This window comes from Chionomys nivalis, chromosome 8 (genome assembly GCF_950005125.1).
Source record: "Chionomys nivalis chromosome 8, mChiNiv1.1, whole genome shotgun sequence".
In the NCBI taxonomy this organism is placed as follows: Eukaryota; Metazoa; Chordata; class Mammalia; order Rodentia; family Cricetidae; genus Chionomys; species Chionomys nivalis.
In genome coordinates, this window is record NC_080093.1 from 5,839,221 (window position 1) to 5,854,196 (window position 14,976).

A 14,976-nucleotide genomic window follows, 5' to 3' on the forward strand; every position below is an offset into this window, starting at 1 on the left:
AGGAAACACCAAAGAAATGAGGCGGAAGTGCAACCTAACACTCTGAGGACAACAGAGGGCAGATGTGAACTCACAAAGTCTGTCTCCAGCTTTCCCATTTCCTGCTTGTAGCTTCGCATTCTGTTGCTGTACATTCCTCGACTTTGCGGTGGAATTTCTCGAACTTCCAAATCCATCTGTTCAAGCTGCAGTGGGAGAAAAAAATGTGAACCACATGCATATTCTTTATTCGCCCAAATGGTTAGTGCTAAAAGGATTGGCTTCTAAGTCCTGGCTTTGCAGCTGAGGAAGCAGAGCTAGGGCACTGGTGGCTCATGCAACACTGGAATGCTTTAGCGTTTACTTCCTGATTGGTTCAGGAAGCAGCCAGACATGACACTGGGTGCTAAGCTGCTTGCTTTGTTGAGAATTTGTGTTGAAAAACATGCATTAATCAAAACATTCTCATTAATTTGTTATCAGTGTCCTTGGAGCAGCCCATTGTTCCCTGCAACCTGATCTGGTCATCTGACTGTGAATCTCCAGGATGATGGGAGACTGTTTCCTGTGGCTCACCCGTGAAACAGCAGCCTGGCTTAAATATGTGAGGAAATTTCTTTGAGAAAGTTTTTCCTAGGTGAGAAAATCACATACAACCAACATGTGACCTCGGCCGCCAGCCTAACTCTTACACATTAAAACCACACCGATGAGCTAATGTATACAGCTATGTTAGTTATGCCTTGCTCACTGAAATCATAGCACGGCATGCTTTAACCATCTGCCATCCTGTAACACTCTGCATACAGCACATGAGAGTTTAATGGGTGCCGAGAGAGAAATGAACTAACGGTTCAGAGCCCAGGCTTCATGGGGAGACTCTGTGTCCTCATTGTAGGCACCGCTACTCATCAGGCATGAGGGATTGAACAGAGGTCTTAATGACCCTCAGGACAGCCATGAAGATTAACTGAGCTATGCCTATAATGTATTTAAGGCACTGTATCACTAGATTGACAGTAACTATAGTAATAGTTACAAAGAAAAAGAGCAAGCATTCTATGAGGTTGCAAAGGGGGCTAATTTGTACAATCCCCTAAAAGAGGATAAACCAGAAACAAGAGCAAATTGGTCCAGACTATGTCAATAACTTCCATGGAAAAAGACAGCAATGCATTTGCTTCTGAGAGCATTCTATTGCATTTGTGACCACTGCAAGTCTGTCACCGCTGTTTACTTGTGAAGACTGAATAGCTATAGTAGAATACAGAAAGACCAAACAAGCAACTGTAAATAAGATATGTACTTTTTTTTTTTTTTGAATTTTCGAGACAGGGTTTCTCCGTAGCTTTTGGTTCCTGTCCTGGAACTAGCTCTTGTAGACCAGGCTGGCCTCGAACTCACAGAGATCCGCCTGCCTCTGCCTCCCGAGTGCTGGGATTAAAGGCATGCGCCACCACTGCCCAGCTAAGATATGTACTTTTATAAGAAAATCAGATACTTTTAATTAGCCTTTTGCGAACAGTGATCATGTAAGTGATTGATATAGCTCATCGTAAATGTGAAGGTTGACCATCCCTTCCCAAGCAGACATTTAGTATATCTATTTGCCCAGCAGTGGCATATCATATAGCTGCTCATGAAAAGCATGACTGTGGCTGACACCTCTTAGAGACTCTGCTTTCCATTCTACTGATGTATAATCAGAAGCAGGATTTGTTTAACATCTTTTCCACGGTCATTATTAATCATTTTAACATTACGCTTTTATATTTGTTTTACTAAATTTCCTAAAAAGCAAATCGCGTATCTCACTGAACCCAGTGCTCACCAATGGGCTAGGATAGCTGGCTAGCTCAAGAATCTGCCTATTTCCCTCCCCCACCTCCCAGGGCCAGGTTTAGAGACATCACAACCTTGCCCGCTAGTTTACATGCAAACTTGGGTCCCCAAGCTTGTGTGGCAATAAATGAAATCACCACATATCAAGGCATTAAGGTCTGACAGCGTCACTGTTCACTGGCTTTGTAAGTTAGCACACACACTGGTGGGTTTTCCCACGGCATTTTCGTACACACTTTGTTCTTACTTGTCTCCTATCCCTTGTCTCCCTCTTGCCAGTCGGCTTCCTCCCCCATTATTCTGTCTTCTCTTCTCACAAGCATTCAATTACCCTCTTTTTTTCTCTCTCCTTTCCTTAAGAATTTTCCACTGTCATCTCTCTAGTTTACTGGGTCCCCTCCCCCATACCTTCTCTTTCAAATCTAGGATGTGTGTATTAAAAACAAATCTCATTTTTCCGAGTTTGGCTTATTCCACTTAACATAATCGTTCCCAGTTCCATCCTTTTTCCTGCAAATGTCATGATTCCATTTTCTTTACAGCAGAATCTAATCCCATGATGTAAGCACCACATTTCTTTATCATTCGTCGGTTGGTGGACATTCAGGATGCTCCCGTGTCTTCGCTCTTGGGAACACACGGATATGAAGTATCTCTGTGGCAGTGAGTGGACTTTCAGGTTGCTCCCGTGTCTTCGTTCTTGGGGACACACAGATATGAAGTATCTCTGTAGCAGGACGTAAAAGTCCCTTGGCTATACACATCAGCGGTATGTCTGTCTCATTCGGCATTTCCACCTTTAGCGGTTTAAGAACACTGATTTCCATACTGCCCTTATTCATTCATTCACATCAACAGTGGACATGTTTCCTTTCTCCAGTATCCTTGCCAGTATTGGTTTCCTTTTTGGTTTTGTTTTATTTTTTTAATTTTTTGAGACAGTGTCTAATATAGCCCAGACTACCCCTGAAATCACTATGTACCGCTAAACTTCTGCTCCTCCTGCCTCTTCGTGAGATTACAGATTTACCATCACCCTGGCCCTGCTGTCCTTTGATGTTAGCCACTCTGACCAAACAAATGGAACCTCCAGGGGTTTTAACTTACATTTCCCTGATGGGTAAGGACGTGAAACTTTTTTTTTTTTTTACTAGCTTGTTTCTTTGACTGGAAGATTTGCTTTTCTTGCATCTAGTTTTGGCAGTTCTTTTTATTTCCTACAAATCAATCCCCCCCACCATGTGAAGTGTAATTGGCAGATTTTCTCCCGTCCCACAGGCTGTCTCTTCACTTTGGTAATTATTTCCTATGCTGTGTAAAGCTTTTCAATTTTATGTAATCTTATCTGTCAGTTTTTTAGAGTCCTTTTAGAAAAGGTCCTGCTTCTGCCTGTATCTTAAGTGTTTTTCAGAGCTGGAGAGACAGTTTAGGGTGGAGTATACTCGCTGCCTTGCCAAGGTCCTGAGTTGGATGGTTAGACTCTCTGCAGGTGACTCGCAGCCTCTTGTAACTCTGGCTTCAGGAAATCTGACACCATCTTCTGTCCTCTGTGATCACCCACACATGTGTGTATGTATACATACACATAAGGAAAGATAAATAGGCTTGCCATAGCAGTCTCAAGCTTTACATAAAGGTCTTTGGTTCATTTTCAACTGAATTTTTTTTTTTTTTTTGCACAGGACAAGAGGTAAGGATCTAGTTTCACTCTTCTGCATGTCAAATGCAGTTTTCACAATGCCATTTGTTGTAAAGGCTGCCTATTTTGCAATGTATGTTTTTAATACCTATGGAGGAAAACAGGCAGCTGAAGCCATGTGCGCTTGTTTCTGGGTTCTCTACTCCAGGGGTCTACAGGACTGTTTCTGCGCCGGTGCCCATACTGCCTTAGTTACTATGGCTCTGAGTAGAATTTGAGACTGGGTATCATGTGCTTCTGGCATTGTTGCTTCTACTTAGGATTGCTTTGTGCTTCCATATGAATTTTAGGTTCCTTTCTCTGGTTTTGTGAAGAATGACACTGGAGTTTTGAAGGAAAGTGTATTAAACATAAAGATAATTTGCAATAATATAGCCATTTTTATAATATTGATTTGCCAACCCGTAAGCATGGAAGGATCTGTCATCTTCTGTTTCTCTTTTCAACATCTTTAGTGTTATAAAGTTTATATTACAGAGGTCTCATCTCCTTGATAGGTTTGTTCCTATTTCTTCTCTTTTTTTTCTTTTTTTTATTGAGTTATACATTTTTATCTGCTCCCCTCTCTCCCACCCCCTCCAATTCTACCCTCTCCTGCGACTCCCACACTCCCAATTTGCTCAGCAGATCTTGTCTTTTTCTCCTTCCTATGTCTTCCATGCATGTCTCTCTTAGGTCCTCTTTGTTGTCTAGGCTGTCCAGGTTGTGGACTGTGGGTGGGTTTTTCTCCTTTTTGAAGAACTGTGTATGGGAATTTGCCTCCTGGTCCTTTTCTTGATAAGCTCATGACTTAACTACTGACCCTTGCACAGTGAGTTTGTATCCTACTGCTCGGCTGAAAGTGCATACTAAGCACTGTCAGGTGGAGTCATTAGAGCTTTAAAAACAGGGCCGTGTCATCTTGAAAAGGCGGTGATTTGGCCTCCTCCATCCCTGGTTGTATTCCTTTCATTCCTTTCTCGTCACTCTAGCTAGGACTCCCAGCACTGTATGAATAAGACTGAGAGCGCGGACTTTGTAAGTATTTACTTCTTGCAAGGTGAGATATGTCTATTAGGGTCAAGAATAAGGCACATATACTCCTTCTGTTTTCACAACGCCCGTGCAGCCACTGAAGAGAAGAGGACACATAAGTCCAGTAAGTCCAGTGTCCATAGATTACTACAAACCACGAAGGGCAGAAAAACAACCAGCCGAGCAATCAAATCACAATCAAGCTTTTCTAACAGTTTCCTCATCAAAAGAACAGTCTGTAATATAAGATACCATTAAAAGTAAGTAATTCAGCTTTCTGAACATTTTAAACGAACATAAATGCTTATTTTAGAGTCATATTACTAATAATAAAGTATTGCCAGCTCCATGAGGGCTTGGTTTGGCAGAACCTCTTCAATCAAAAAGAGACCAGCTTCATCATCAAGTAAGCAAAATGTTTCTAGAGGCTTAAAAAAAATAAAAACAGCAGTCCCGAAGAGGAAAACGCTGCCACAGGAACTTATCAGTAGGAAAGTCATCCCAATCACGTCTTAGCCCTAAGATGTGTAACAAATCAAGTGTTTATAACTCAAAATCCAGAAAACTGACCAGTTAGTTTTATCTTTAGTTATCCCACCAAGCAGAAGGAAGAAATGTATGGATTGGCTGCTCTGGCATCTCAAGTCTCACATGAGAGGGAAGAAGTGTGAAGGAAACAGTTAATATGAAAAGAAAGGATAAAGAAGGACAGGCATTAGAAGATGCGGAAACGGAGATGGAGACAGTGGCAGCAGCCCGCAGCCCCTGCAAGCAAGCCACATGGTACCAAATGGTACAGAGACAGTCGGTCATTCTGACCACAAGGAGAACAACAAACAGTGAAAACCGAGGAGCAACTCTGCAGGTCCCAGTCATGTCCATCTTAGACCCCAGGAAAAGTATGCTGTGCTATGGAGAACAGCTTCCTTCTTGAAACCTCCAAATCTGCTGCCTCTGGTGCACGGCTCCACTGACAACTATAATCCATCAAAGCAAGACAGGAATGTCAGGCCTTCCAGTCACCCTCTAGAGAAGTCTCTGCCTTCCCGGAGCTGCCTAAGGGTCCAAGGAGGTTCTGAAGAACAACAATAGTCAAGAACCTGCATTCCTAGGCACCTCTACGGTAGTGCTGCAAAAGTTTTGGATACGTAACAGCAGTAAATGGAACCCTTCAGAAAACGGGCCTGAGTCTGCCAGCGCATCCTCTGGCGTCCCTTCAGTACTCAGAAAAGCCACCACTTGCTTCCGCCATGATGCACACCAACAACCGAACAGTTTCCACAATGGGGGCAAAACGCCTTTCCTTCTTTTTCTCCCTAGGATTTGTTGTCATGAAAAGCAATGTGTGAGCCAGGGCTCTAAGTGTAGACACCCCGGCACAAAGCATAAGAGAGTGTGGGGCCTCAGACACATTTCCTAGCTTTCTAAGCGTCAGTCCTCATCGACAAGAGTGGGGCAACAACCCAGGCATCACTCTACCATGATTCTCTGAGGCTCCTACAGGGTTCTCTGAGCATGAATGTGGTGTTCTCACGAGTCTTCCATACTGTATCTCCAAGTCTATGCACACAGAGCCACTGAAGAATGAAACAATATGTCTCTCTGGGACAAAGAACAGGCTGCTCTATGTGGCTTATGACTCAGGCTTTGCGATCTTGGTGGAAGCAAGTGTTTGCATCTCTTCTGTGGAAACTGAGGCTCAGGGGACTAAAGCTAACAAGCTGACATCCTGGCACAGGAGGCTTCAGTGTCTGATTGGGGAGTCTCCTTTCTTGGGAGCAAAGCATCCGCAGCACAAGCACAGGACCTGAGCTCTATCGCCAGCACCCACACAGAAGCTGGTTGTGGCACGATGCACGCCTGCAATTTCAGTCCTTGTAAAGTGGGCACGGGATCCCTAAAGCTTGATGGACATTTTCCTGAGTCAGTGAGCCTGGGGTCCAGGGAGAGACCCATTTTGTTTGTGCTTCAGCAAATAAAGCTGGCCTGAAGATCTGAGTACAGAGGTAGCCACACTAGTTAGCCTTAGAGGCCAGGCAGTGGTGGCACACACCTTTAATCCCAGAAATCAGGAGACAAAAGCAACATATCTCTGAGTTCAAGGCCACCTTGGGCTACACAAGATTGATTCAGTCTAAAAGAGAAACAGAGCCAAGTGGTTGATGATGGCTTACACCTTCAATTCGGGCACTAGGGAGGGGAAGACGAGAGAGGACTGTAAGGCCGGAGGAGAAAGGAGCTGAAGGCATTCAGTCTGAGGATTCATAGAGGCAGATTCGTAGAGGCAGAATCTTGCCTCCTGTTGAGTTTAAGGTAAGAACTTTCGTGGTAGAGGTAAGAATTTCAGTGGCTGGATGCTCTGCTTCTCTGATCTTTCAGCTTTTCATCTTTCACCCCCTAATATCTGACTCCAGGTTTTTCTAAGACCAATTAGAAATTGTGCTACACCTGCCAGGAAAAAAAGGTGGAGAGGTGGAGAGAAACTGGAGAAACTGAAGACACCCGATGCCAACCTCTGGCCTCTACACCCATATGTATTTATGTGCACACACACACACATGCAAATGAACATGTACATACACATAGATACAGAAGAAATCTCATATCTTCTGTGGGCATCCATAGAGACTGGCAAGCTTTTTCAGCTTCCAAGCTGGTGGAAATCTCAGACCTCTGTCAGTTTTGAAAGACAAGTTATCCCACAAGGAATTTATGAGAGTTAACGCTTATCACACAAGCAATGCACTTACCCTAGTGTGTGGTGTGCCTTTGTCAAACATCAGCTACTAAGATCATGTACTAAGAGACTGGTTCTTAGGAGGTAATTCTGAAGGACTATAAATTAGACGCTGGCATTTAGTGAGTCATCTTTACTAGAAAGAATAAAATCTCTGGAAGTGATTAAATCCCCTTTAATCTGAAAAGCACTGAACTGTGAAGTGGAGCCTGAGTGCATACTGTTCCATGCATGCCCTAGCACACACAGCAGACTCTGGGGTTCAGCTCAAAAGGCTACGTTCAACACACCCCTGAGGCTACGCACCAATTCTCTGGCCTCTTCAAGCTCTTTCTCCACGTTGGCAACCATTTGCTTCTTCTCATCTAAAACAAGCAATAATATCAAAGAAATAATAATTATACAAGATAAATTGAATATGCAGTAGTTTTCAACTTTCTTAATGCTGCAACCCTTTAATATAGTTCCTCATGTTGAGGTGACACCCAAGCATAAAATTAATTTCATTGCTACTTCATAACTGCTACTATTATGAATCACAATGTAAACAACTATATTTTCCTATTGTCTTAGGAGACCCTTCTAAAAGGGTCATTTGACCCCTTTTTACAACCCACAGGTTTAGACCCAATGCTCTAAAGTCTCTTATTTTTATACAGCCATCTCCTTTCTGATCAACCAGATCAGAAAATATAAAGCAAGCAGATCATTCTTTGGGGGCTGAAGGCTCAGCATTTAAGAGCACTGGCTGCTCTCCCAGAGGTCCTGAGTTCAATTCCCAACACCCACATGGTGGCTCACTGTCAGGGCCCATAGGCCCCAACATAGAAACTATTTTTTCCTAACTCAACTGGTATGGAGGTGCGAGAAATAATGAGAAACAGTTCACACAGCCATCTTGGAAGGGCATCTCAGGCTTCCTCCATTCCTGAAGATCTACCCGCGTTTATTACACAAAACACCTTTTATCCCCCAGGTAACCAAGGTGGACACTCATTAATATTCTCTTTCCAGGGGACCCTGGGCTAGCAAAACACTTACAACTTAAGTCACCAGCTTTGGAAAATGCCTCTCCCCAGACTATCTACATTTTTAACAAAAGAAAAGGAGCCATACATCCTAGCCTTTGTTAGATGGCTATCTTGCTTGTTTGACAGGATTACAGCTACCTAATGGCCAATGAGCCTGTCTGTAAATATTTTGTATGAAATATGGGCCCACAGGTCAAAACCATCTATATGGAATATGATGCCTTCTTCTGGTATGGAATATACATACAGACAAAACACCCATATTCATAAAGTACATAAATAACTCTTTTTAAAAATACTCTTTAGTGGGTCACAAACTACACTGAACATTGACTCTGCAATATGTAGAAATACATAATCCAAGGAAGGGCCTAATTTTTAAGAGGTCATATATTTATAAGAGAGACTAAAAAGAACCTTGCTTCCTGGTAGAGATTATGCCAATAGCAGATACAGTAGTGACCTGAGAAATCTGCTAAGTCACCATTGCAATAAATTGAAATCACTGATTTGTGACTATAATTTAAAACTCGTATATAAAACACTTCCACAAGCTGGGACAAGGCTTGTAACTCCTTACTATTATGATTTCAATAGTGTTAAGAAGAAGGTTTGAGGCTGGAGAGAGAGGGCTCAGCCGTGCAGAACACTGGTACTCCTGCAGGGACCCAAATACAGTTCTTAGAACTTACATGGTGAATCACAACTGTCTGCACCTCCAGATCCAATGGGAGCTGGAAGGGGACCTCCTCCAGCATTGCATGCATGTGGTGGACACACATGCAAGCAAACATTTATGTGCAGAAAACAAAATTTTAGAAAACTTTTTTTAAAAGGAGTAACGTTAAGATAGAAGAAACAGATACTTAAAATCTTGACTTCTGATTCCAAACCCAAACCCACTGACTTACTCATTGGTTTGGGATCCTGGACAATAAGTGGTTTATTCCTGAAACTTGGCCTGTGTTTTCTAAATGGAGTTTTAAAATATACATGTACATGTGTGTGTCCCAATGAATGCCTTTTATACTGAGGTGTTGAGTCTCAATGGTTTATTTAGACACTGTAACAACAAGCCATTATGGAACTATGGCTTCCTTCTCTAGGAAGTCATCAAATTCATTCACAGACACCACCTACATTTCGTGTTGACCACTTTTAGTTTTCTGCTCAGCACCCTCTTCAAGCAAGACAAAGAAATGCTGCTTTCTTATGCAATTCTGCCTTCCAGTCAACAGCTGGACTCAATCCCTTGCTCACACTGGTAGTGTCAAACACTACATCAGCAGGTGATCAAGACTAACATCAGCAATGAAAAGGCATATTGGGCATGTCCTTTTGACATTGTGGGAAGAAAATAACCAATCTGGGTCTGTCTTCACTAAAACCCATTATCCCAGGCTAATAATAAGAGATAAAACAAACAAAAAAGTGGAAAAACCCCAATCAAGGAGTGTTCTGCCAGTGTCTGTTACTCCAGTAAAACCATCTGCTCATTCAAAGCAGGACATTCTGAACTTACAGCCCATAGGAGTCTAAGGAGCCATGACTGCTTCATCTTTTGTAGGATCCATGCAAAAGGGCATGTGGTTTAAAAAGGAAAAGAATTCTTTCTAGTTTTAACTAAGACGATGTGAATAAAGTATGAACTTCAGTCTGATGTAGGAGGGTCTTCTATCTATCTATCTATCTATCTATCTATCTATCTATCTATCTATCTATCTATCTATCTGTTGCTTTCATTGGTTAATTAATAAAGAAAACTACTTGGCCTGATAGGTCAGAACATAGATAAGTAGGGAATACAGAACAGAATTGTGGGAGGAAGAAAGCAGAGACAGGCAGACGCCATGAATCTCCGGCCCAAGACAGCCGTAGGTTAGGATCTTTCCCGGTAAGCCACAGCCTTGTGGTGCTATACAGATTTAATGGAAATGGGTTAGATCAATATGTGAGAGTTAGCCAATAAGGGGCTGGAGATAATGGGCCACGCAGTATTTAAATGAATAGTTTCTGTGTTATTATTTCTGGGGCTAAGCTAGCCATGCGGGAGCAGGGCAGGACAAAAAGCAGGCCTGCTCGCCTATCACTACAACACAGTGGCACCCAACGTGGGGCTAAATCCACTTAAAAACCTGAGAGGGATTAAAAATAAGGGAGAGAGAATTTAACACAGCTTTTTGGTGTTTTCTAGGTTGTGCCGTGGAGAGATTTCCTATTTCAGCAATAGCAGCAGAAAAAAAGCCGCCCCATTTTAAAACGCAGCTTCCTAGGCTGTGATGCCAGTACAAACTCCGGCTTTAAAGCATTTCAATGGCTTTTATGAGACTGGATGTTTATGTGCCCACTCGGGATTGGGAAGAAAAAACTCTGAGACTATGCCAATGGCTCGGTGCTCCCTGCCTGGGCAGACTGTGGGATCAGGCTTAGGTAGACGGGAGAGCACTATTTCTGCCACCATACAGAGAGATGTTTTCAGGCTATGCGGTGCTCTATGTGGCAGATTTGGCTGTAACTTGAATGAAAAGAGTTTCTGTGCTGCACACTCAGTCTCAGAGTTAAGCTGCTGAGTGTGGCTCCTACCTGGCAGCCCCAGAGCTAGCAGAAATCATACATTTACCATTTTGAAATTGGAGAGAGGTGGAGCCAACATCCAGAGCAGCCTGCCACTCTGCAGCTCAGAGGCACAACTGATTCAGAGTCACAAGCAGCTCTGCCATGTTGGACTAGGCAGTACCTGTTTTTGACCAAGGAATGTCACAGCTTAGATTCTTAAGCACTTAGTGATTTGAAAGTGCAAACCAAAAATGTTCCTGGACAGTAGAAAATTAAAGACAATGCAATAGGACAGATTCAGACATAAAAGACCTCTAAATGGGTCATAGTGTTAGACATACGTAGGCTTGGGAGAGAGAAGAAAAAGAATATAGAGAATAAAGTTAATGCCTTAAAAAGAGGTAAAGTCTTTAAAGAGACAGAGTAAAGATAGTTATAGACTAAAAAAAAAAAAGAAAGAAAAATAAGCCACGTAAAAATGGAAAATTCATAGAGAGCCTGGATTCTGTGTATTATTGTATTTTCTTTCAATTTTTTGACTGTGACAGAGCTAAGTACAGAAAGATGGTTCATTGTATGGGCTGAGAAACTAAACCAGGATGTATATTTTAAAGCTATCTTGACTTCAGAATTTGGGTCTAAGGATATGATGCTTTAGAAAGGAGGTTCTTCTTTTGTTTTCACAGAGGATGAGACCCTATGGATTGCTTCTATCCCAATATGGTATGATAGACCACGCCCTCCTGAAAGGTTGTTGTGAATACTTTCAAAAAATTACTTCACTCAACTGGTGACTGAGATGTACCTAACACACAAGTTATACCATGAAAGACCTAAATAACAGCGCCCCCATTCAGCATGAAGCAGTTTGGAGAGAAATAACTATGTCAATATTCCTAGATATTGTTTATAAATGTTCTTTTACATTAAAAGGGGGATATGATATAGATATAAATAATTTACATTGGTATAAATTTTATTATATGTATATGTATTTCTGATTGATTAAGATATTGTGATTATGTAGTTTATTTAAAAATGTAATGTATAATTAGGAAATATAGGTTGTTAAGGGTTAATCATCAATAATAATCAAGCTTGTAGTCATGTTAGTTAGATTTTCTAGATATTTAGAGATATATTTCAGTTAGATAGGCATTCTTCATATCTTTCAAAGACTACAGAACATGGCATTTAAATGTTTTAATAACTTAGGGCTTTTCATGACAATGAGACACGTCTGCTCCTGGCAGCACCAATCTACTTCAAGAGGAAGATGGATATCGAAGAGGCTCCTTATGGAGTTGGTTAGTCATTTGGGCAAGAAACTGCTCTTGCCTGGACTGTTGCATAAACTGGACACAAAGAACCCGAAGAGAGAGGACTGCTGAACTTGCCTAAAGGTGAGATGATCCTTCGGGATTCCTGATTCATGAAGGAGTTTGCGAGACATTCTGCAGGACACAGCAGAAAGTGACTGAACTGCCTTTGAAATTTCCTGCTTCATGGAAATGTCTGCTGGATTCTATGGGCCTGTAGGTTGAAGATGGATGCTCCAACTGTACAGAAAAACTTTGAGTGACTATCTAGGCAGTGAGATGTCTCTGTCATTTCTGGAGTTTTGGAAGTTGCTTACTTCTCATTTACTTAGGTAATATTATATCCTTCTGGAGTCTTTGATGGAGTTGAAGAATAGATAGTTATAGTTTTCCTTTGTTATGATAAAAGATAAAATAGATATAAATATTGTAACTGTAATTCTTGCTTGATAACTGTTTTGCTATACGTAATTTTACTATGTTAAAGTTAAAGCCTTTCTTTTTTGTTTAAACAGAAAAAGGGGAAATGATGTAGGAGGGTCTTCTATCTATCTGTTGCTTTCATTGGTTAATTAATAAAGAAAAGTGTTTGGCCTGATAGGTCAGAACATAGATAAGCGGGAATACAGAACAGAATTGTGGGAGGAAGAAAGCAGAGACAGGCAGATGCCATGAATCTCTGGCCCTAGATGGATGTAGGTTAGGATCTTTCCTGGTAAGCCACAGCCTCGTGGTGCTACACACATTTAATGGAAATGGGTTAGATCAATATGTGAGAGATAGTCAATAAGGGGCTGGAGATAATGGGCCAGGCAGTATTTAAATGAATACAGTTTCTGTGTTATTATTTCTGGGGCTAAGCTAGCCGTGCAGGAGCAGGGCAGGATGAAAAGCAGGCCTGCTCGCCTCATCACTGCAACATCAGTCAACACCAAAAAATACGGATTCAGGACCTATAGCAAATGTATCAAGGTGCAGTGTTAACAGAGGCCACTGGCATGGGTAAATGGAGTTATTTTTGTGATTTTTATATTTCAACTGTTCTAAAAAAAATAAAAATAAAAGTTTAGGGCCAGGAGTACAGCTGGCTAAGTGTGTGTTTAACAAGAGATAAGGCCTTGAGTCCAACCTCCCGGAATACAAATATAAAATGAAGGCATGACTTAAATTAACTAAACTGCCCAAGGGTGCACAATCCCCCTGGATTTTGAGTGTAGCCAATGTGTGTAAATTTAAACATGGAAACAGGTGCATATACACATACATGACACAAATTTCTATGTGTCTACTATCCAAAGATGACTAAAATCCCAAACACTTGTTTATAAAGCATAACTGTCATAGGTGACAACTGACACTGTTCTCCCAGTATACTCAACTGAAAAGTATCCTATCTGCCAGCTTCCATGGTCTCCTAAACCTTCTAGGGTGACACAGTTCCTCGTTAGATCCAAGTATCTTGTAAAAGACACCTGCTTTGCCCCATCACTGCTACTCCCCTTCCTCAATTCCCTTCCTTCTTGATATCCTGAATTTAAAACCATTTCCACTTCCACATCCCAAAGCCCTCAGCACCTACTTTTCCTGAAATGTAGGTTTTTATCAAGAGCCTTTAACCTCACTGTACGTCAGGCACAGAAAGGAGGTGAGGATCTAAAGTCAAGGTTCTCTTTAAAGTAGTTGAGAGGACAAAGTCTGAGCTGGAGCCTGGCCAAGCCTGCCCACTGCTGAAGGAAACACAGATGAAAGGGTATCCCCTAGGGTTAGTCTGCTATGCCTTCTCTTGTTTGTGTTGTATGCCTCATTTGCATTTTACAGCATTCTAAGGTTAAAATGACCACCCTTTCCTTCCCATTCTTCAGGTGGAAGAGGAAAGCTTACAGAGGCCAAGACATCTGATCACAACTACATCTGTAGTAAGTTTAGGCAGGCGAGGAATCCTAACAGGTCTGACAGCAACAGCCCAAGCCTTAATCACTTTGCCAAAATACATTCTTGGTACATTCTAACTGTAACCCTTAGGTCTCTGTGAATGGGGAGAAGAGCAAAATGAAATTCTGGTGAGGATCCTCCAAGATGCCTGTCGTGATGGAAGTTCTGCCCTGTGGAGAACTGTTGTGCTAAGCAATTCACCCCCAATACCACAAAATCAGGAATTTTTAAAATCAAGAGAGTTATGGTCCCAGCTCATTGATTTTCCTGACTTTTGAACATAACAGTAATCATTAAAAATCAATCTTTAAATTCAGTAACCACAGAGTATTCATTAAGGGACCCATCTTCTAAAAATCACAGCTATTAAAATTAGTTAAAATTCAAACACTTCAAAGAGCAAAGTTTTTTTTATTGAAAAAGTATTACAGAGTAATCAAGTTTCTTTTTAAAATAAAATTTCAGAATTTTTTTTTCTATTCTACTTGGAAGTCACCGTAATACATATACATGTACAATAGAGTAGTTCATGTCCACAGATTCTGGGTACTCCAACCTACATAAATTACCTTGACGTTAAGGTTTGTTCCAATTTTTTTATCTTCTTATTCCAAGTAAATAATAGCTCATCTTTTGGTCTACTTCAGCTGAGTGACACAACAATTATGTTGTGGGATATTATAATTACTAGTTATAATATGGATATAAAAATATTGAGAAATAAAAAGCAGTATGTTGCTGAGTATACTGCTTTTGCTATGTTACATTATTAATTCCTGTTAGTTCATAAACTCATGAAAAAAATATTTTTTCTATCAATTAGGAGCAGATTTAAAAGGGAGCAAGCACAAATCATTATTACGAGAA

The 14,976-nt window shown here is 41.3% G+C and overlaps 1 protein-coding gene across 4 annotated transcripts in view; it reads right to left on the reverse strand.

Moving 5' to 3' along the window:
• Nucleotides 1-14,976, reverse strand: part of Vti1a (vesicle transport through interaction with t-SNAREs 1A) — a 323,734-nt gene that overhangs the window by 306,830 nt on the left and 1,928 nt on the right. For all 4 annotated transcript variants that reach the window (XM_057777477.1, XM_057777479.1, XM_057777476.1 and 1 more), the window contains exons 2-3: nucleotides 7,578-7,636; nucleotides 75-185 (exon numbers count right to left, since the gene is read on the reverse strand). In XM_057777477.1, the coding sequence (XP_057633460.1) occupies nucleotides 75-185; nucleotides 7,578-7,636 (170 nt within the window). The remainder of the gene's footprint in view (nucleotides 1-74; nucleotides 186-7,577; nucleotides 7,637-14,976) is intronic.